Source organism: Panthera uncia, chromosome F2, assembly GCF_023721935.1.
Source record: "Panthera uncia isolate 11264 chromosome F2, Puncia_PCG_1.0, whole genome shotgun sequence".
Taxonomy (NCBI): domain Eukaryota; kingdom Metazoa; phylum Chordata; class Mammalia; order Carnivora; family Felidae; genus Panthera; species Panthera uncia.
The window spans coordinates 48,150,030-48,175,093 of NC_064812.1; the positions used below are offsets into that span (position 1 = coordinate 48,150,030).

A 25,064-nucleotide genomic window follows, 5' to 3' on the forward strand; every position below is an offset into this window, starting at 1 on the left:
AATGCTAAGACCTTCACTCTTGTCATTTTCCATGTCTATGACTGAACTGCCTGCTTCATCTAATCCTTGAGAATTTTCAAGGTGTGGTAGCTGATGTACATGGACCAGTGTTTATGATCTGTCTCCAAGTTAATATCTTCAAGAAGTAAAAAATGTGGAAGGCTGAAATGGAAAAGACAAATGCTAGAACTAGGCATGATATAATTTTCAAAATGAGGACCTAAGTGCTCTATGCTGCTATGATGTATACTCTACATCACAAAATGTAATCTGGCAGTATATGCGTATTCTAAGTCTCTTTTGAAATAAAAACATATAGTTCTGTGTGTTCAGTAGGTTGCATTATTGTCTAAAACTATGTGAAGTATGCCAATAAATGCCTCTAAATATGCACAAGAGAAGTAGATTAGGAGAAATGGTATAAATATAATTAGAAATCCAGGGATACAGAAAGATTAAGAATTATGGCAGAGTCAGAAAGTAGACCATGGATCCAAATAACTATTTGACACTTTAAAACTGTCCACATAATTTCCTAAGCTATGAGTAAGCACTCTATGGACAAAATTCTCTACTTTATTGAAGCTCACCTGCAAGGAAACTCACCTGCAGAGAAACCCCAGTTTCCTCAGATGAAGGGGAAATACATACAAAACCTATAGATTTACACACCAGAACTCTAGAGCACTTTCAGGATGCTTACAATAGCCAAGCAGGTATTAAAAGGTGGGGTGTGTGCCAAACTGGAAATAATGCCCATAAAGAGAAAGCCACAACCTCTCTCTCTCTCTCTCTCATCTGTCATGTCTTAAGATAAGTCTAAAATGGCCAGATCCTACAGGTTTTCATTTTTTAAAATTTTTACATAAGCCAGAAGTTTGAACTCTCATGTGAAATTTTTATTTTTAAATATTAGCGACTGCTATAGATTATTGTATTCCTCCCCCTCCCCCATATTCATATGTTGAAGCCCTATCTGCCAATGTGACTGTAACTGGAGATAAAGCTATTAGGAGGTAATTAAAGTTATATGAGATCATGAGGGCAGGGACCTAATCTGTTAGGACTGGTGGTCTTGTAAGAAGGGGAAGAGAGAAAGATCTCTCTCTGCACATGCACACACCAAGTAAAGGCCATAAGAGGACACGACAAAAAGGCAGCTATCTGCACGCTAGGAAGACAGCTCTAGTCAGAAATGAAACAACTGGCACCTTGATCTTGGACTTCCCGTCTTCTAGATCTGTGAGAAATAAATTTCTGTTAAGACAACCTACAGTATTATGTCAACCTGAGCAGAATAAGACTGTAACATACTTTTTAAAAATTTTTAAATTACTGTGTGAATCAATCAAAATAATCTTTTAGCTCTACATAAATTACACTATCCCAGGCCAGGGGACAGGGATACCAGTTAATGGCCTTGGCAGGGTTCCCTAACTGCATGACAAGTAGTTACTTTTTGCCTCCTCTACTAGATTGTGCCTACAATAAGAAATAAAAGAACCCTATGGGGCACCTGGGTGGCTCAGTTGGTTGAGCATCCGACTTCAGCTCAGGTCATGATCTCGCAGTCTGTGAGTTCAAGCCCCACGTCAGGCCCTGCACTGACAGCTCAGAGCCTGGAGCCTGCTTCAGATTCTGTGTTTCCCTCTCTCTCTGCCCCTCCCCTGCTCATGCTCTGTCTCTCTCACACTCAAAAAATGAATAAATGTTAAAAAAAAGAAATAAAAGAACCCTAGTCTTGGGATCAAAATGACCTTTGTTTGTGTACTAATTTTTCTAGTTTATATCAAGTTAAAAGTATTAAGGTTTAAAAGTATTAAAGTCATTTAAGCTTTATATGCTTTACTTGCTTATGTAGTAAATGATAGATACATGTCTAAATAATAATAATTCAATGTTTAATATTCAATTATGTTATATCTATCTTAAAAACTTCCCTATGCTACAACAAACCATGTCCCTTTCTTCCTGGGTACAGGGCTAACCTACATTTCCCAACTTCTCTTGCACTTAGATATAGTCACATGGCTAAGTTCTAGCCAAAGGAACATGGAAGAGAGGGTGGGAGTGATGTGCACCATTTCCAGACCAGGCCCATCGAAATCTGCCCCCAATCTCACCAAAAAACCCTTCTATAAAAGATTCTCTATGTCTTTTTCCTTTCCAGCTTGAAGCAAATTAGCAGGTTAAACTTGAAAACCACAAAGATGAAAGAACAAAAGTTTGAAAGAGGCCTGAGTTCCTAAACCAGAACAGCCTACCAATCAAATATAACCCTATAGGGCTTGATGTGAGAAAGAAAGAAATTTCTGTTGTGTTATACCACTGAGATTTAGGGTTTGTCTATAATGGCTAGATTTCCCTAACTAGTTATATCTTCTATATCCCATTCAGTTTTGCTTACAAGTCTGGTAACATAATATACTTTTAATAAAATACTTATTGATTAATTATATTTATGTGGCTTCCCTAAGGCAGTTTACATTTTTTATTTTAAATTAGTTAAAACGAGCCATAAAGGTTGGATCTATTCAACCACTCATAGATTTTTTCTTCCTAAATTTGTCTTATAAGTATTGTAGCATCTAGTCATTTATGTGATGAAAATTGAAAAAATGTGAATGTTATTCTTGCAAACTAGCAGAAAGCAGAGGTACAATTTGATAATAATTAAGTTCCTTTTATATATATACATAAAAATATAGATATAATATACTATTATACATTATGTATAATGTATATATTTATTTTATTATATATTACCTTGTATATAATGGCTTTTATTATTTTATTACAAAATTAAAGAAAGAAGAAAAATGCTACATAATAAGGCCAATGTATTTAAAATGCCCTGGCTACTAAATGAAAAGATCAATCAATCAGCAGTCTTTAGATAATGTCACTATAAAGTGTCATGCAGTTCAGTTTTCTCCAGACTTATTTTTAAATATTTTGGAAATGTAGTCTCTACTTATGAATTCATTTGATCATCTTTCTTATCTATGGATAAAGCTCATTACGAGTGACTTCATGGCGTCAAAATTATTTGATTAGTTTTTCAAAGGAGTTCCACATGCCACTATAATTGATTAGCAGATATATTAATCATAAAGATCAACCCCTTTTTATTTTCATAAAGTTCCTAAAGAAAAATTAAAAGATCTATTTTGACAAAGCCAACTGCAAAGATATGACTTGAAGACTGAACCTAACCTTTTACAGGGATATTGATCTGTCAAAAAATTTTACTTACCCTATTTTCAGAACAAATATCTGATTAGCATGTAACCTGATGTTGTGGTTTATCTTTTGCAAACTATTTCATCTTCTCATTTATTTATTTCTAGAAAAGAACTACCTACCTTTAGGATTACTGTAGTAGTTAGAAAAAATAAATGCAAAACCATGGACCATTTTTGTATAATGTATTAGCCATGTAAAAATAATAACTATTAATATAAATCTAAGTACAGAATATATAGCATATAGTAACACATTTTTTATTTTATTACAAATATAGATATATAAACTCCATTTTCAGTGAAAAAAGAAAAAGAATTTGAGTCAACTTTAAATCCTTCTTTAGCAAATACATATGAAGCTCTCAAGTTAATGTCAAGACTAAAATTGTCTAGCCATGAGAGAGACTTCTTTATTGAAAAGGACTTAGCCAATGAGTCTGAATCTTTTACATCATTGGAAGAGAACTATTAAAGAGAAAATATCTGGCATTCATCTTATAGTGTAGAACATCACATCTTAGAAAGAAAAATCTTCAGTTACTACATCATGGCAGTCTTGATTCTCTGAAGAACTCTGTTGTTGCACATATCATGCACAAAGAATTTTCTGTTGCATTGTTGGTCTCACAAGAAGAAAGTAATTGAGATATTGAGATCTCCAAAAACCATCACATTGCAAAAGAAAAAAAAAAGAAATTAAAGTGAGTTGAATAGGTACCTAAGATGTGAGCATGAAGCAGACAAAGGGGTAGGGTTGTGAGGAGGGCACTGATAAGAGCACTGCTGAGAGAAAAGTGTACCTTGACCCAGGAAAAAAGAGGGTAGCTCAGCTTGAGAAATTTGCTTTGGAGAAAGATTTTTGAAGGAGAATGAAGTAATCCCAGTTTCTTGGTATACTCTGGTTCTAAGAAGAGACAGTTATAAATTCTCCCTGGGGGAAATTATCCACAATTTAGGTCTTATGTTATTATATGTTAAGAATAAGCAAAACTTTCATAGAAATTTTATGTGCAAAGACAAGTTACCATGAATGGAGCATTAGATTTATACTGTTAAACACTATAATCCTGGTATGTTAGATATAGAATATAGAACAATATAAAATATTTGTAGAAATAAAGGTAGAATAACAACCATGATCCATAACAAAAGATTATCACGAATGACCAGGCAAATTTGAAAAGAGAACTTGGTAGAACTTCTCAAAATTAAAATTATAATCATTAAAATGAAGAACTCAATGAATATGTTAAAGATCAAATTAGAGAGAGTTGAATAAGAAATTAAATTTGAAGACATATTTGTAGAAATTCCCAAACATTCAGGGAAATAATATTGGCAAAAAGAGTAGACAAAAAGATCAATGAAACACAATAGCAAGCCTCAAAATAGATCCACATGTATACAATCAAATGCTCTTTGACAAAGGAGCAAAGGCAGTTCAATACAGAAAGGGTAATTCTTTTTTCTTTTCTTTTTTTAAGTTTATTTATTTATTTTAAGAGGGAGAGAGCATGCATGCAAGCAGGGGATGGGCAGAGAGAGAGGGAGAGAGAAAATCTCAAGCAGGTTCCACACTCAGCACAAAGCCAGACATGGGGCTTGATCTCACAAACCGCAAGATCATGATCTGAGCCAAAACCACGAGCTGGATGCTTAACTGAGCCGCCCAGGTGCCCCAAGGATATATACATTTTTTAATTATGCTGTAACTGGACATCTATCTGGAAAAAAAAAGTGCAGGGGGACACAGACTTTACAGTCTTCACAAAATTAACCTAAAATGGATCACAGACCTAAACGTGAAATAAGTATAAAACTTGTAGAAAATAACATAGAAAAATAATCTAGGTGACCTTGGGTTTGGCAATAGCTTCTTAGATTACACATCAAAAATATCATTCATGAAAAGAAAAATTAATAAGTTAAACTTTATTAGCATTTAAAACTTCTGCTTGCAAAAAGACACTATCATGTAAATGAAATGACAACACACACGCTGGGAGAAAATATTTGCAAAACACCTATTTGATAAAGGATTGGTATCCAAAATATAAAAATAACCCTTAAAAATCAACAATAAGAAAACAAAGAACCCTATTAAAAATGGTACAAGATATGAACAGACACCTCACAAAGAAGAACATTAGCATATGAAAAGATTCTCCATATATGTCATCAGAAGCATGCAAATTAAAATAACAAGATAATCACCACACACTTACTACAATGGCTAAAATTCAGAACACTGACAACACAAACTCCTGTCAAGGTTGTGAAGCAATAGGAGCTCTCATTCATTGCTATGGAAATACAGTGGTATAGACACTTTGGAAGACAGTTTGGTGGTTTCTTACAAAACTAACAATACTCATATAATACAGCAATTGCACTCTTTGGTATTTACCCAGGTGAGTTGAAAACTTAACACACACACACACACACACACACACACACACACACCTATACATGAATATTTATAACAGCTTTATTCATAATTGCTAAAACTTGGAAGCAACCAAAACATTCTTCAACTGAATAGAGAAACAAACTGTATTACATCCATACAATGAATATTTTTCAATGTCAAAAGGAAATGAGCTATCATGTCATGAAAAAACAAGAAGGAACATTAAATGCATCAGTGAAGAGAAATAAATCAATTTGAAAAGGCTACACACTGTATTTTTCCAAGTATATGGCATTCTAGAAAGGGTAAAACTATGGAAATAATAAAAAGATCAGTGGTTACCATGGATTAGGGAAGGATGAAAGAATAGGTGAACACAAGGGATGTTTAGAGCAAAAAATACTCTGTATGATACTGTAATGATAATTACATGTCCTTAAAATCTGTCAAAGACCCTACCATGTACAACCCAGTGAACCTTATTATAATTATGGACTTTAGTCCATAATGTACCAATATTGACTAATTAATTATAAGAAATATACCATACTTATTAAGCACGATGTTAATAATATGGGAAACTAGGAGACAGAAGTAAAGGGCATTTGGAAACTCTACTTTCTACTCAATTTTTCTGTAAATATAAAACTCAAAAAATGAGATATATTAAAAATATATGAATGAAATAAAAAGATTTACTTTGTTGTAGTACACAATGAGAAATTAAGATAAGAAGAAATTTGAGAGTGGAACTCCAATTGGAAATGTGGTAGACCTGGAGACAGGTAATAAGAATGAGAGTTGAGTAGTACATAAGAGGTAAATAACAAGTATTAGTAATACAAAGGAACAGTAGAATCTAAGTATAACATATGGAGAAATAAAGAAACAAGTGAATAAAACATGCCTGCAAGATTTGCATGCTTTGATTACTGAGTAAATGATAGACATTCAGCAAATATGTTTTGAATGCAACTGCGTGCATTCTGCACGCAGAGTTCACGTTCAACTGCGTGAACCAAAATAGTCAATGAAAATGCAGTGGTGAACCAAACTCCTAAGGTTGTTTCACTCTGGTAGTTTAGAGTCTAATTGTGATAATATTGATAAGGAATGGAGATGAGAAGCAGGTTTTCATAAGAATATGAATTTGTTTCTTAAATCAAGATGTGGGAAGAGGGGATGCCTCAGTGGCTCAGTTGGGTAAGCTTCTGACTTCAGCTCAGGTCATGATCTCACGGTTTGTGAGTTTGAGCCCTGCATTGGGCCCTGCTCTGGCAGCTCAGAGCCTGGAGTCTGCTTTGGATTCTGTGTCTCCCTCTCTCTCTGCCCCTCCCCTGCTCACACTCTTTCTCTATCTCTTAAATAATAATAATAATAAAAGTTAAAAGAAAAGTTTAAAAAATCAAGATGTAGGGAAATTTGAGGGTTAATGACATCTTAGAGATTATAGCAACTTCTTTAACTGGAGAAACTTTATCTAAGGAAACATTCTCTAGACCAGAGTTCCTTAAGTGGGTGAGAAATGGGAGACTAAGGGGATTATGGTTCCTGGACCCAATTCCAATGTATGTGTGAGTTCCTGGACCTAACTCCAATGCATGTGGGGAGTGAAAGGTGGCTCCCGCACAATACCAAGCAACTTTGGGGACTCCAGCAGAGTGTCTGAGAATTCAACTCAGTACTAACAGTACCTGGAGATCTCAGATCCCATAAGTTAAGGGTTCAGTCCCACAACTGATCCCATCTCACTTCAGATGCCAATCACGTGTAGAAGATCCCCAGGTTACCCACAATTCTGTCCAATTTGGCTACAATGGCAGGTTCCTGTGACTCTCTCTCTAAGTTCAGGTTTGGCTAATTTCCTATAGAAGCTTACAACAGTGTTAGGGGGACCAACTCCCCCCACCATCCAAATCTCTCTCACGCAGTTGAAAATCCACATAAAACTTTTGACTCCCCCAAAACTTAACTACTAATAGGCTACTGTTTACCAGAAGCCTTGCTGATAACAAAACTGTCAATCAATACATATTTTGTATGTTATATGTATTATAAACTGTCTTTTTACAATAAAATAAGCTAGAGAAAAGAAAGGAAATAATAAGGAAAATACATTTACAGTACTGTACTATATTTATCAGAAAAAAATGCACATAAGTAGAAGGAGCTAAGATGGCAGTGTAGTAAGAGTACCCTAGGCTTGCCTCCTCCCTTAAACACAGCTAGATAACTATCAAATCATTCTGAATACCCAAGAAATTGACTTGAGAACTGACAGAACAAACTGCACAACTAGAGGGAGAGAAGAGGCCATACTGACAAAGGTAGGAAGTGGCAAGACATGATTTCAGGAAGAAATAGATCATGGTACTGAGGAGAGGAGGGAGCCCTGGTCATAGAGAAAGGTAAGAGATAGTAGAGCACACAGGGATATGGACAAGGAGAACACTTTCCCAAAACCATTGGCTGGGAAAATGAGAGAGGCTGATTTTCATGAGTTTTTCCAACCAGCAAGGCTCAAAGAATGGAGTTTTAGAGGTAGGTGGGCTTGGCTGGGATAGAGACATGAGGACGCTGCCCTACTGCTGGAGAAAAAGCACCCAAAATAAGTACCTAACTTATAAGGGAAGACCCATAAGACTAGCTGCATAACTCTCCACAGAAACTTGGTAGGTCAGAAGGGAGAGGCATGATATATTCAACGTGTTGAATGGGAAAAATATACAGCCAAGAATATTCTATCCAGCAAGGCTATCACTCAGAATAGAAGGAGAGATAAAAAGTTTCCCACACAAAAACTAAAGGAGATCATGACCACTAAACCAGCCCTGCAAGAAATATTAAAGGAGACTCTGAGTGGAAAGGAAAGACAAAAAATGACAAAGACTACAAAGAAACAGAAAATCTCCAGATACAATGACAAAACAAGTAATAAAATGTCACTAAATACATCTCTATCAATAATTACTCAATGTAAATGGACCAAATGATCCAATCAAAAGACATAGGGTGTTAGAATGGATAAGAACCAAACAAACAAACAAGCAAAAAAGACCCATGTATGTGCTACAAGAGACTAATTTAGGCCTAAAGACACCTATAGATTCAAAGAGGGTATGAAGACAGATTTACCATGCAAATAGACATCAAAAGGAACCAGAGTAATACTTATATCAGACTAACTAGATTTGAAACCAAAGACTGTAACAAAAGATGAAGAATGGCAGTACATCATAATAAAGAATACTATCCAGCAAGATCTAACAATTGTAAATATCTTTGCCCCCAACATCGAACACCCAAATATATAAAACAATTTATGACAAGCATAAAGGAATTAGTTGATGATAATGCAATAGTCATTGGGAATTTAACGCCCCACTTACAGCAATTGATAGATCATCTAAGCAGAAAATCAACAAGGAAACACTGGACCAGATGGACTTAACAGATATATTCAGAAAATTTCATCCTAAAGCAGCACAGGGGACATTCTCCAGAATAAATCCCATACTAGGTCACATATCAACCCTCAACAAGTATAAAAAGATTGAGATCATACCATGTATCTTTTCAGACCACAATGCAATGAAACTTGAAATCAACCACAAGAAAAAATTTGGAAAAATCACAAAAACATGGACGTTAAACAACATGCTACTAAAGAATGGGTGACCCAGGAAATTAAAGAAGAAATTTAAAATACATGTTAACAAACAAAAATGAAAACACGAGTCCAAAACCTCTGTGATGCAGCAAAAGCAGCCAGAAGAGGGAAGTATATAGCAATACAGATCCACTTCAAGAAGCAAGAAAAATCTCAAATAAACAACCTAACATTACACCTAAAGGAGCTAGAAAAAGAACAATAAATGAAGCCTAAAGTCAGCAGAAAGGAAATAATAAAGATTGGAGGAGAAATCAATGATATAGGAACTAAACAAAAAACTACAACAACAACAAAAAAAACAAATCAATGAAACCAGATGCTGGTTCTTTGAAAAAATTAATAAAATTTATAAACCTCTACCCAGAAAGGACCCAAATCACAAATAAGAGAGGAGAAATAACAACCAACACTACAGAAATACACACAATTATAACAAAATATTATGAAAAATTTCACAGGAGAAGAACACAGGTAGAATAAAGTAGACAATCTGGAAGAAATGGATACATTCCTAGAAACATATACACTACCAAAACTGAAGCAAGAAGAAATAGAAAACTTGAACAGATCGATAAACAGAAAAAAATTGAATCACAATAAAAAATCTCCCAACAAATAAAAGTCCAAGGCCAGATGGCTTCCCAGAAGAATTCTATCAAACATTTAATAAGTTAATACCTATTCTTCTCAAACTGTTCCAAGAAACAGAAATGTAAGGAAAACTTCCAAACTTATTCTATGCGGCCAACATTGCCCTGATTCCAAAACCAAAGACTCCACTAAAAAAGGGAACTACAGGTCAATATCCTTGATGAATATGGATGCAAAACTTCTCAATTAAATACCAACAAATTGAATCCAACTGTCCGTTAAAGAATCATTCATCATGATCAAGTGCAACTTATTCCTGGGCTGTAAGGGTGGTTCAATATTCATAAAACAATCAACATGATACATCACATTAATAAAAGAAAGGTAAGAACCATATGATCCTCTCAATAGATGCAGAAAAAGCATTTGACAAAGTACAACATCCATTCATGATAAAATATCCACAAAGTAGGGACAGAGAGAACATATGTCAATGTCATAAAAGCTATATGCAAAAAACCCACAGCCAATATCATCCTCAATGGGGAAAAAACTGAGAGCTTTTCCTCTACAGTCAGAACAAGACAAAGATGTCCACTTTCACCATTGTTATTTAACATAGTACTGGAAGTCCTAGCCTCCGCAATCAGACAACAAAAAAGAATTAAAAGGTATCCATCCAAATCAGCAAGAAAGAACCCAAACTTTCACTATTTGCAAATGACGTGATACTCTATATGAAAACCCAAAAGACCCCACCAAAAATTGCTAGAATTGATACATGAATTCAGAAAAGTCACAAGATACAAAATCAACATACATAAATCTATTGCATTTCTATACACTAATAACGAAGAAGCAGAAAGAGAAATAAAGGAATCAACTCCTTTTACAACTTCACCAAAACCCATAAGATACCTAGGAATAAATCTCACCAAAGAGGTAAAATATCTGTACTCTAAAAACAATATAACACTAATGAAAGGAATTGAAGATGACACAAAGAAATGGAATAATATTCCATGTTCATGGAGTGGAACAACAAATATTGCCAAAATGTCTATACTATTGGAAGCAATACACACATTTAATGCAACCTGTATCAAAATACCAACAGCATTTTTCACAGAGCTAGAACTAACTATCCTAAAATGTTATGGAACCACGAAAGACCCTAAATAGCCAAAGTAATCTTGAAAAAGGAAAGCAAAGCTGGAGGCATCACAATTCCACACTTCAAGTTATATTATGAAGCTGTAGTCCTCAAAACAGTATGGTACTGGCACAAAAACAGACACATAAATCAATGGAACAGAATTGAAAACCAGAAATAGACCCACTATTATATGGTTAACTAATCTTTGACAAAGCAGGAAAGAATATCCAATGGGAAAAAGAATGTCTCTTCAACCAATGGTGTTGGGCAAACTGGACATCAACAGGCAAAATAATGCAATTGGACTATTTTCTTATAACATACACAAAAATAAATTCAAAATAGATGAAAGACCTAAATGTGAGATGGGAAACCAAAAAAATCCTAGGGGATAACACAGGTAGTAACCACTTTGACACCAGCCATAGCAACTTACTAGATACATCTCCTGAGGCAAGGGAAACAAAAGCAAGAATAAACTATCGGACCTTTATCAAGATAAAAAAAACTTCTGCACAGTAAAGGAAATCATCAAATAAAGCTAAAAGAAAACTTTCAGAATGGGAGAATATATTTGCAAATGACATATCTGATAAAGGGTTAGTATCCAAAATATATAAAGAACTTATAAAACTCAACACACAAAATATTAATAATCCAGTTAAAAATGGACAGAAGACATAAATAGACATTTTTCCAAAGAAGACATATAGATGGCTAACAGACACTTGAAAAGATGCTTAACATCATTCATCATCAAATGCAAATCAAAACTACAATGAATTGTTACCTCACACCTGTCACAATGGCTAAAATGAACAACATAGGAAACAACAGGTGTTGGCAAGGATGCAAAGAAAGGGGAACTTTCTACACTGTTGGTGGAAATGCAAACTAGTGCAGCCACTCTAAAAAGAATATGGAGGTTCTCAAAGAGTTAAAAATAGAACTACCCTCCAATACAGCAATTACACTACTAGGTATTTACCCAAAGGATACAAACATCATGATTTGAAGGGGCACATGCACCCTGATGTTTATAGCAGCATTATCAACAATAGGAAAATTATGGAAAGAGCCCAAGAGTCCATCAACTGATGAATGGATAAAGAAGATGTGGTAAAAAAATATATATATAATGGAATATATGTCCATCAAAAAGAATGAAATTTTGCCATTTGCAACAACATGGATGGACCTAGAGTATTATGCTAAGTGAAATAAATCAGAGAAAGACAAAAGCTGTATGATCTCATTCAGATGAGTTTAAGAAACAAAACTGATGAACATAAGGGGGAAAAATAGAGAGAGGCAAACCAGGAAACAGACACAACTATAGAGAACAAATTGAGGGTTACTGGAGGGGAGGTGGTTGAAGGATGGGTTAAATAGTGATGGGTATTAAGGAGGGCATGTGTTATGATGAGCACTGGGTGTTGTATGTAAGTGATGAATCACTAAATTCTACATCTGAAACTAATATTATACTATACATGAACTAACTAGAATTTAAATAAAACTTTAAGAAAAACCACATAAGTTTTCCTATGCAGCTCAAACCTGTGTTGTTCAAGGATCAACTGTACTTATGTTTATTGGATTATTATAAAAGTCTGTGATAAAGGATTCAGATGAACATCCAGATGGAACAAATGCATTGGGCAAGATATATGGTAAGGGGTACAAGGCTTCCATACCCTCTCCAGTCACAGCATTTAATCAGCACCACCACATGTTAACCAACCCAGAAGCTCCCTAAACCCCATGATTCTGGGTTTTTATGGAAGCTTCATTACATAGTCATGACTGATTAAATCACTGGCCATCAACAATTGATTCAAACTCTAGCCCCTCCCAGGAGGTCATGGGGTGTGACTGAAAGTTTGAACTTTTTAAACACGTGGTTGGTCTTCCTTCAAAACCAATCCCTTGGTGGCCTCAACTACCACCTCATTAACATAACAACAGACACCTTTATCACCCTATCATTTAGGAAATTTCAACAGTTTTAGGAGCTCCCTGCCAGAAACCAGACCAAATATATATTTCTTATTATAAAATACAACATCACAGAGGGTTATTGACATTTGGATAGAACAATGTGCAGGATTTTACTGCACACTACACTGTTTACAATGCCTAGTTCCTACCCATTTATTATAAGTGTCATCTCCTAGTCCACGTTTATATGCCCCTGGGAGAGGTACTGCCTCAGGTAGAGAATCTTGCTCTAGACAGTTGAAGATAAGAGCATGCACTTTGGGTAAAATAACATTAATAAGTACACCCTGAATTACAAGCTTCCAAGGTGTTCACAGCCTATAAAATAAATGCAAGATTCGGTCTATCTCTGCCTACCTTTTCTGCCACCACTGGATTGACAGTGCAAACTGTGGTCATTTGAACAGCAGAAACTGTTCAAAATAAAAATTGATTTCATTCCTGATAAATGTTTGTGAAATTGCAGCTTGGTTAATTTCCTTTATCTATCATAAACCATATTTTCAAAGTTCTTTTTGTCTCCTTTCTTATCCACACTTTAATTCCTTAAAAATAAAAATTGCCTAACTCTTCATATTTTCATTTTATGTCAAAAAATACGGTTATGTCTAATATGTCAACATATTATTATGTATTAGTAAAACACCCTCACTAAGAAAAAGAAAGATAATATATTTTGAAATGAAAATAGTTATAATGAAGAACTAGCCATTATCAATAGACTCTAAAAGCCTTAACCTTGTCCAGGAGCTGCCTTAAAATAATTTGTATTGTCTCTATCAACTTCTAATAATCCATTAATTTAATGTACTTTACCTTAACCTGAAGCAATAAGAAACAATTATTAAATGTCATTTTTTTGTATTTTTATTGATGACTATAATTTTAATGGCATAATATTCATCCTTTTTATTATAAAAGCATAAAATTAAAAGATACAGTTTGGGAAAATTAGGCAAAATTAATCACCTGTATGTTAAGGAGTTTCCACCAGATGATTTCTGACTTAACTTTCTGTTCTACAATCCTCTGACTCTATAATATTGTGTCTACGGGGAAATGATGAATGCTAGATAGTCAACTTAAAAATGAACTTTGGGCTGGGGGTGCCTGCGTGGCTCAGTCTGTTAGGCATCCAACTTGGGCTCAGGTCATGATCTCACAGTTCATGTGTTTGAGCCCCACGTCAGGCTCTGTGCTGACAGCTCAGTGCCTGGAGCCTGCTTCAGATTCTGTGTCTCCCTCTCTCTCTGCCCCTCCCCCACTTGTGCTCTGTCTGTCTGTCTGTCTCTCTCTCAAAAATAAATATTTTTTAAAAAATTTTTAAATGAACTTTAGGCTAAAACCTATTTATGAGTTATAATCTCCATAAGTGTAAAAAGTATATAGTTAGTATAACTACATCCATATTTGAGACTAAATGGCTATATATTAGTAATATTAATCACTAATAAATATTAAACTCTATATCTCAGTCACAAAGCTAATTGTCTGATTAACACCATTCTTATACAAATGCACAAATGCATATGCATCATAACTTTGTGTCTTATATTTCCAATTCAGACATGTTTAAAGGTTTTTGCCTGAAATTACAAGAATTGGTCACATAAGAAAATGCAGTTGCAAACATATAGCCTCATGTTTGTTTGTTTGTCTGAAACTTAGGAGAACATATATTTCCTTTTAAACCATATTACTCTGTTTATAACCAAGTAAATTTAACTTTAAACAAAAGAGCTGACTGATCATAAAGTACTTTGATAAGGAAAACAATCTTCAAAGCATACAGTTCAGGAAGAAAATCGGAATGTCAAACCAACAGTTGCTTTAAAAAAAAGTTTAAAAATTATTAGCTCTCTAGACAATACTAAAAAAATAAATAAATAAAAATTACACACTATAAATATGTACCTATCCTCTTAATCAACACAGGTAGAAAACCCATATATGTATATATTTTTAGGCATGAAGAAGATAGTTATTTCTACTGATAATAAGAGTGTAATTCAGTTCAAAACATTGACCTCTATGACAAATGTCTAGGGGTAGGAAGCAATAAGGTAAATCTCCTGCCCTTATGGAACATATATAGTCTACTAGAGATAAAAAATCCTACATCTAAGAATTTAGATGTTACATCAAAGTGACATCATCCCTCTTTGTTACTAAATTTTCTTTTACTTGTTATAAAAAAAAATTCCAGAATAATATACCAACATACTGTATTTATTCTCAGAGAAGAAATATCAGACAGACACCAAGTGACTGACCACATGCATATGGAGAGCAGCTACCACACACTGGGGCTTGCTTTTTGTACAAAGTTTATAGACACGCAGGCACAAGGTATAAAATCCAGTAACAAGAGCTCTCATATGCCCAGTAGGGGACAGGAGCAGCTTCAACAACTGGGATTGAGTACAGGATAGAGGCACATGGGAAGTGGTGGAGAGTAGCAGCCTCCCCTCCATCTTCCCATCCTGGGCCAAAGGAAGCACAACTATAAGGAAGATATATAAATATAGACAGAGGTAGAGGTAGAGGTAGAAATAGAGAGAGAGAGAGAGAGAGAGAGAGAGAGAGAGAGAGATAGAGATATGTAGCTATATATCTATAATCAAACCCTTGGTAGGTTTCATGTATAAAAATTTCAATCCTTGAGTCATTTAATTCTCAGCCTTTCTTTTTTTATTCTAGGGGAAGAATATTTCATTGGTCATTTTTAACATCTAGCAGATAAAGAATAAATAAATATGAAGGAATACATTTTTCTTATATCTCTTCCCAATTTGTTAAAATCAATTAAAAACTTTGTAATTCTGAAAGAATTCAGTGTATATATTTCTGATAAACTCCATAAAGAAATCTCATTAGGAAAAAGGACCTGAATTGCCATGCCATCATTAATTTTTTGTAATTTATTTTCTTATTCTAAAAAAATATTCATTTTCATATCTATGGTTGTATTTGTAATCCTATATTCTTTTTCTAAACCTAAACCCAAAACATATATACAGGTATGCTAAAACATGCCCTCTCCCAGACCCCTGGTGTGTACCAGTTCCTCAAAAGAAAATATCCAAAAAACTCTGGGGATTTGGTATCTAAGAGAAGGCACAGTAAATGTGGGATTTAATAGAAGGAAGTCAGGCAGGACAACCAGACTGGGCTTAGAGAAGCTTATTGTCTGATGAGAGAATACTACTTAGGAGAGATTATCAAACCTGAAAGATGAAAGCTGATAATATTTATGTAAAATGGATACTTTGGCCGACCTACATCTAGATGATTTACTCTTTTACTATGATCACCCAAAGTGGGGGGTGGGGGGTAGGTCTAGAAACATGTTTGGTTTTCTGTTTTTTGTTTTTTATGTCTGGCCTAAAAAAGCAAAAAAGGAAAATGAAAGGAAAGAAAAAAAAAAGTTCGGCTCCAAAGCCTTAAATAGCTTTAGGTTTTTATGTGTTAGAAAAGAGATCAGTATATAAGACAAGCTCAACAGTTAAAAACTTGGATGAGCCTTTTTGAATACCAATAATAATTTAAAACATAACATTTATATAGCTTTCACTTTGTGCCAGGCCTTGTTTATGTTACATATATTACTTCATTTAATTGTCCTAATAACTCTGTAAAATAGGTACCATTATTATCTCCATTTTAAAATGAGAAAACTGAGGTAAAGAGAAATTAAGTCACCAATCCAAGGTGGCACAGCCAGTAAGTAGCTGAGCCAGGATTCAAACCAGGTGACCTGACTCTGGAGTACATGCATTTGATTCTTCATCCTGTGCTGAAAGGAACTGAGAGTTAGGAGGAGGCATAAGTGCATGGAGAAAAAAAAAATCATTCTTGGGAGAAATCCAAGGAATATAAAAAAAAGCATGTCCTCCTTCCTTTCCCTTAAAAAGAAGAAATGGGAAGATCAGTGAAGGTCTCTAAATAATTTGGAAATCAAAAATACAAAAAAATAAAGAAACACCAGAAACAACAAGTATTGGTGAGGGTGTGGAGAAAAAATAACTCTCTTGCACTGGTGCAGCCACTCCAGAAAACAGTATGGAATTTCCTCAAAAAGTTAAAAATAGAACTACCCTATAATCCAAGAATTGTACTACTGGGTATTGACCCCAAAATTACAAAACACTAATTCAAACAAATACATGCAACCCTATGCTTATTGCAGCATTATTTACAATGCCCAAACTATGGAAGCAACTCAGGTGTCCATTGATAGACAAATGGATAAAGGAAACATGATATATAAATAAAATGGAATAATATTCAGCCATCAAAAAGAATGAAATCTTGCCATCTGCAACAACATAGATGGAGCTAGAGAGTAGAATGCTAAGCGAAATAGATCAGAAAAAGACAAATACAACATGATCTCACTAATATGTGGAATTTAAGAAACAAAACAAATAAGCAAAGGGGAAAAAGGAGAGAAAGAAAAACCTAGAAACAAACTCTTAACTATAGAGAAGAAACTGATGGTTACCAGAGGGGAAGTGGGTGGGAGCATGGGGCAAATAGGTGATGGGGATTAAGGAGTGCACTTATCATAATGAAATTAATTAATTAACAACAGGATGTGACTTAGATTTTTTTTAAGTTTATTTATTTTGAGAGAGAAACAGAATCCCAAGCAAGCTCAGGGCTGTCAGTGCAGAGTCTGACACAGGGCTCAATCTTGAGAACCTTGATGGGACTCCATCTCAAGAACCTTAAGATCATGACCTGAGCAGAAATCAAGAGTTGGATGCTTAAACAACTGAGCCACCCAGGCATAGATATTTTAAAATAGAGAGATAAAGTCTGTACAGTTGTTGGGGCATTTTCTCAGCAGTCCCATTAAAGCTGAGGCAAGGTCCTCTCTTAGTAAAGTGGGAGAGTGGATGGACACAGACTGATATGTAGAAAATAACTAGTTTTATAATTTCAATAATCTAACTTGGGAAAAGGAATTGACAAGACAATAAATTTTCAAAAACTACATCTTCAGAGATGCCTGGGTGGCTCAGTCAGTTAAGTATATGACTCCTGAACTCAGCTCAGGTCATGATCTCGAAGGTTGTGAGTTTGAGCTTCTACATCGGGCTCTGCACTGATGGTGTGGAACCTGCTTGGGATTCTGTTTCTCCTTCTCTCTGCCTCTCCTTCACTCATGCTGTCTCTCCTTCCCCCTCTCTCTCAAAATAAATAAATAAACATCAATTTTTTAAATAAATAAATAAAAATAAAAATTATATCATCAAGTATCACATACCTTAGGAATCCTCAGCTTTGAGCCCTAATATTTCCTAGTTCTTTGGCTCCAGTATATTTCAATGAGGCATTTCCTGGGCACTGCTAAAGCACTTATTTCACTCTGGATTTGTGTTTTCAACCATTTAAAGCTTTCTTCCCTTATGACTGTTTTTTAAATACTAAAAAGGGCCCAGGTAAGGATGAATTATGTTTGTTTCACACCCAATTGTTTCCTTAAAATATAGCATATATTCTGCCCCTTCAATCTAAAGAAATAACCTCCAGGTTTCAAATGTTTTTATCTATGTGGTAAATCAAGTACCTATGAGTCAACATTGGTTTATTACAACACTTTATTCATAAAACAAACATGTTTTTATTCATTTGAATGATAGAAAAAGAAATATATGAATAACTTACCTAGATTGTAGTCCTCTCATATGGCACAATGCATTCAACTGACCATAATCAATGTACTTAGACATTTTCAACTCTGAAAAAAAAAATCAATTAAAAATTTGGGTAATTTTCTATAATCTTAGTAATAAAGATTGTATATAGAGTTTAATTACAAATAGTAAAAGAATTCATCAACCATGGAAGTGAAGTATTATCAGTCTTTGATATATAAGCAGCATTGAATAAGGTGATTAAAACAAGAATGTAATGGTTTTCATTGATGTCAAATCTGGTCTGACATTGTTTGTGTATTTTTCTGGAGTTTATAGGTGTCATATATGTTTCTCCTCTATAAGTAAACCTTTCAGAATCCCCATCCTATACCTTGAGAATGTGAACTGACAATGACATGACAATTCAGAGTTTTCCTGAGGTCCCTGTCACTGTCTCTGTCTCTGTCCCTGTGTCTCTCTCTCTCTCTGGAATACTACTAGTTTTTATTCAGTCCTATGCAGGCCCCCATCTTTGGCTAGCCCCATTTCAGAGCACCTTCCAATATCTGGATTCAGTTTGCAATTTCTTCTGAAGTTAATATGTAAGCAAATCACACAATATCCCTTAAGAGCAGAAAGGTAGTCATAGACAAGAAGCAAGCTAATTGTAATTCTCCTTCAGTGCCAGAAATAACTGACATCCTTCAAAGGACATGAAAAGGAAGATAGAGTATTGAGTGCAATGAGCATCATTAAAATGATGGGCACTCACATCCTACGTCCTCTCCTTTTTCCAGGAGAATGCATGCTGTTAGAAATGCTGCAAAACAGAAAGCAGTAATAAATAAACAACATGCACATTATGTCTTCCCTTAGGGCAAAGGTATTGAGAAAATCAGCAGCTTAATGCATTTCTAAACTTCTTGAAATGTAACTATTAACCACATTCTGATAAGGAAGAAATAGAATTTGACATGTCCAAATTTATCAATTTTAATTTCAAATTACTGAATCATAAAATTTGACAGTTTTGTTTAAGACTTTTGTGATCTAAAATTAACCATCAATAATATATAGCAGTTTCTAAATATGAAATTTAAATAAAAGAAATTTAAACAGAAAACTGGCTGCTATTCATATAAATAAATCATTACTATTTAATAAATTTGAAAATACTAATTACATGATTTAGGTATTTTCTTACCTATATTACTCAGTTAAGCCTTAAGAATCAAAAAAATCACCTAATTTCACTTTAGCAACATATGGAATACTTATTTTAAATGAGCCAAGTTATAGCTAGATTTTATCAAAACTACTTTTAAGTATATTCATATTTCTGACATAGATTATTAAATAAAATCTTAATTATAGTAGTTTTTAGACTGATAGATTTAAGAAAAGATTTCTATGGGGGCACCTGGGTGGCTCAGTTGGTTAAGCATCTGACTCCTGATTTCAGCTCAGGTCATGATCTGATGATGGTCGTGAGACCAAGGCCACATCAGCTCTCCACTGGGTATGGAGCCTACTTCAGATTCTCTCTCTCTCTCTCCCTCAATGGAAAAAAAAAAAGATAGAGACTTCTATGAAGTATTAGTTTAGTCCAGTTTAAAAATCGGATCAGAAATAGCCATGGTGACTGGTATAGACAGGAAAAGGGGGTAGTTGCCATAGAGATTTTTTTTTAACGTTTATTTATTTTTGAGACAGAGAGAGACAGAGCATGAACAGGGGAGGGGCAGAGAGAGAGGGAGACACAGAATCTGAAACAGGCTCCAGGCTCTCAGCTGTCAGCACAGAACCCGACGCGGGGCTCGAACTCATGGACCATGAGATCATGACCTGAGCCGAAGTCAGACACTTAACCAACTGAGCCACCCAGGCGCCCCACCATAGAGATTTTTAAAACAGGTCAAGGGTTGAGAAATTTTGGCTTAAAAGGGGGATTTTTAAAAGTAAATATTTTCATCCTTCAGCTTAAGTACCTTACAAAGAATATCACAGGATGGATATTATAAAACTAAGAAGTGCTAACAAAGAATAGAAAAATGGAGAAATCAACTGGCCTGAGAAAAGCTACAGCACTTGAGGGTAAGGCTTTGCACTAAAGTTGGCACAGCAAGTAAACTCAAAACTACAATAGCCTATACAGTAAGTACTCACAGCCTAGAAGGACACTTCACAATTCATCAAAAAATTTCTTCTTTGCTGATTCTTATTTCCAAGAGGTATTTGTCACAAGGGACTTTACAAAAAGGGTTTTGAACAATATAATGGATCTTGTCTTTGAAGCAGTTTTGTGAAAAAGAAAAGGCCAATAGATTTCAACATGAAATTGTAACTTTGTAAAGACCGGAAGTTGAGCTTTTCAGATGATCAAATTTAATACCAGGATAAAGCCTAAAGAGTTCAGAAGGTACTAGGTTTACATCTGTTTTCCAGTCTTGTTTTCCTTCATGAATATGTCTTAGTTGGGCTTCTCACAGAAGTAGAGTGGGCTTCACCTTATAATGGGGGTAAAATCATGGATTTTGAGCACAGTTTGTTTGAAAGAAGATTAAAAGCTGATATAAAAGGGTGATTACAAAGTAAATTCTAAGCTAGAAACAAAGAACAAGAAATCCATGACGCAATCAAAAAGCCAATTTTCTTTACTGATATAATGCTCACTATATATTATTGAAATAGAGAAACTAAAATCCAGTGTTTTATCTGAGTGATACATTGGTGATCATTTGTTTTTATGTGTTAATGTCCTTAAGGGGTAGATATGTATTTCCATATTCGTGCAGTATAGTGAGTTATGTAAGCTTATGTGGGGGTTATAAAGATTTGCTAAAAATGGGTCTGGTGAGTGTTAAAATAAAATTAAACCATTTTTCCCCAATAAAGTTTCCCTTAAAAGGTAAATACCCCTTGCAAAAAGCTAAGAAGAAGCAATAAAATAAGTGAAGCCTTAAAAATATGTAAATGCAAAACTACTATATACTAGGAGACTAGACTTATCGGAGTGGCTACTGGGCAACATAAAAGAGATGAACAGCAGAGACAAAGAGAAAATGTGACAATGACCAAGTGGAAATGCCAGAGTATGGCTAGCTAGAAAACAGAAAGCTAGGACTTCTTCAAAAGTACTGGCAGGATACACTCTAATCCAATGATAAGGAGAACTTTGCTTAATGCAATATTCAGAGCACAAAGAAGGTCAGCAGCAATAGCAACAGAAACATTAATGGTAAGAATAAATAAAGGATTCATCAGACACTATAAGCATGATTAATTCTTTCTATACACACTTGGATAAGTGATCCAGTTCTACATTTTTACGTTAGTCTAAATGTGTGTAATAATAGGGAATTAAACATACCTACATTGATGATTAATAGAGTATTTATTTGTTTCCTTTGAACTAATTTTTGTATATAAAACCCATGATATATATGGAATGTAGGGCTGGACAAAGATTCCACATACACTCATTTTTTTTAAGAATTAGATTGTTATGGTGGTAGGATGACAAATGTTAGGTGGCAATCAACACAAAGGCAGTTTGTCTCAGTCACTGAAGAGAAATAGAGGCCAAATCAACTGCATAAGGAATACAGTCAATGATACTGTAATAGAGATGTAAATGGACAGAGGGTAGCTACACTTGTGGTGAACACAGCATAATGTATAAAGTTGTCAAATCACTAAGTTGTACACCTAAGAAATTATAACTAAACAGGCTGTTAAGGAAGAAGAGAAAGATAACATTATGACAAAATTTCCATTAGAAATAGTAAAAATGACAATATTTAAGAAAATATAATCACAGAACATAAAGGCTAACATTAAAATAGAGGAAAAAAAAGAGAAAGTGATAAATGAATATAGAAAGCAGACACCATATGTGGAAATTTTTCCTGAACAAGAAAACATAAAGAATGGTATAGGGAAAAAAATGTTCCCAGACATAACATAAGAACATTGTTCTCATATATAAGACCTGAAATGAAGAACTAAATACCATGACCCAGAAAGGGAAAGAGAAAACATAATACATGATTTACAAAGATAACAGATATTCTAGATTCTACTGGTTGAATAAATTAATGTAACTATGTTTTGAAGATAAGCTATTATTTTAGCCCCCAGCCAAAACTCAGTTTGACTTTAATCTTCTTCACAGCAAAGTCCTGGCAAACAGTAAGACAAATGAAGGGGGACAGGAAATATAAATAAATATATAAATATATAAATATATATAAAGTGAATTTTATTATTATATATTATATTATTTATATTATTTATTATTTTTATATTATTTATAATATATTTTTATATAATAAAATATATAATTGTAATTAAATTATATATATTCATTATAATATTATATATTATTATATATAATGAGTTTTATTTTCCAATAAATATAAAAGTAAGAAATAAATATAAGACCTCAAAGAATATAAAGTATCATAATCCCTCTTTGAAAAATACAATGTGATAAACATGCACCTGAAACTTAAATAATATGGACACTATACTAATAAAGGGTAGGTAAATTCTGTAAACCTTAACACAAATAATAGATTCTGCATAGATTCTAATGAAAAGGGTATAAAAAGTAATAGTAATAATTTGGAAATTTCAGCAGAGAAGTGAAAGCATAAAATATATTTGTGCAGACCTCCTCACATAGCAGATAATTACTATTTACAACTTAAAGAATATTTTAAAATAATGGGGCCCTGATAATAATATTTGAAAGTGGGGCTCTGGGACATCTCAGTCAGTTAAGCATCCAACTCTTGGATCAGGTCTTGATCTCACAGTTCACGTGTTCAAGCCTGCATTGGGCTCTGTGTTGACAGCATGGAGTCAGCTTGGGATTCTCTGTCTCCCTCTATCTCTGCCCTTCCCCTACTCGCACACTATCTCTCTCTCTCAAAATAAATTAAACAATAAACGTTAAAAATAATAATAATATTTGAAGGTATGAATGCAACTAGTCAAAGACTTAAAAATTAATATTCTTACTAATCAAATCATGATGTGAAGTGGGAAATTTTTCTCATTTTATACTAGGTTGTGAATATTCATTATCTAACATTGATAAATCAAGAAACAGAGATTTAGGTATGGAATCTATTAAATATTTTTGTGTTCCAAATTATATGGCAGTAAAATTCATAAAGCAAAAATTTCAGGAATAAATGGAGACAAAATAATCTCAATAGTAACTTTCTTTCCTTCTTACCTACAAATGAAGTAAAAAGTAAATTCAAAAGATCTGGGTCTTTGAAGGGAAAAAATAAATGACTGGCTTATCTTAACAAGGAAAATATGTAATAAGTACTCAAGGTCAGAAATGAAATTGGGAATAACTATAAACATCATTATAAAGAAAATCAAGAGTATTTTTTACAGCTATATACCAAAATAATTTAAAAAAATTACTGATTTTTCAGGAAAATGCATATTACCTAAATTGACCATAGAAGGGAGAGAAAATTTAAATAATCAGTTGCCTTGAAAGAAATGGAGAATAATCTTATAGCAGTTTTTCTCTGCCATCCCCCTACATGCACACAAATAAAATATAATCATAGATTATTTCTATCAAATCTTTATATAAGAAATAATTCTAGTGCTAGTGAAGTGTTTCAGAACACAGAGAAGAGCTTCCAAATTTCTTTGATGAAACAAGCAAAACACTGATACCCAAATGTGACAATTAGAGCATGAAAAAGAAAACCAGAGACTGATTTCTTTTACAAATAAAAATAATTATTATAGAGGCAGCCAGGTGGCTCAGTTGGTTAAGCCTTGGACTCTAGATGATTTCAGCTCAGATCATATCTCACAATCTGTGATATCGAGCCCCACATTGGGCTCCATGCTGACAGCACAGAGCCTGCTTGGGATTCTCTCTCTCTCCCTCTCTCTCTCTGTCACTCCCCTGATCACACAAACACATAATCTCTGTCTCTCTCAAAATAAATAAGCAGTTTTAAAAAATGAATATTATCAGTATATGGTGCCCAGAAACATACTAACAGAGTATTATCACACAACAAAGTTAGATTTATCCAAGTAATTCAAAGAAATTTCAATGACAAAATATAACCATATAATTTACAAGTCAGAATTTAAAAAATCATAATCTCCACAGATACAGAATAAATTTTCAATAAAACTCAGTATTGTTCTTAAATAATTTAATTTTTAAAAAGCTTCTTTTCTTAACTTGATGAATATATCAAACCAAAAGAAAGAATCATGTTTAATGTTGGAGCTAGAAGCAATAGCATAAGTTGCTATTATGCTTAATACCATAAGATAAAAATATCCATCA

General features: G+C 34.0%; 1 protein-coding gene across 3 annotated transcripts in view; it reads right to left on the minus strand.

The window, feature by feature from the left end:
• The window catches only part of CNBD1 (cyclic nucleotide binding domain containing 1), a 453,327-nt gene that overhangs the window by 415,826 nt on the left and 12,437 nt on the right, over positions 1 to 25,064 (minus strand). For all 3 annotated transcript variants that reach the window (XR_007458475.1, XM_049633177.1, XM_049633176.1), the window contains exon 2: positions 18,750 to 18,822. Coding sequence is in view for 2 of the 3 variants with exons in the window: in XM_049633177.1 (XP_049489134.1) it covers positions 18,750 to 18,822 (73 nt within the window). In the remaining variant the exon portion in view is untranslated. The remainder of the gene's footprint in view (positions 1 to 18,749; positions 18,823 to 25,064) is intronic.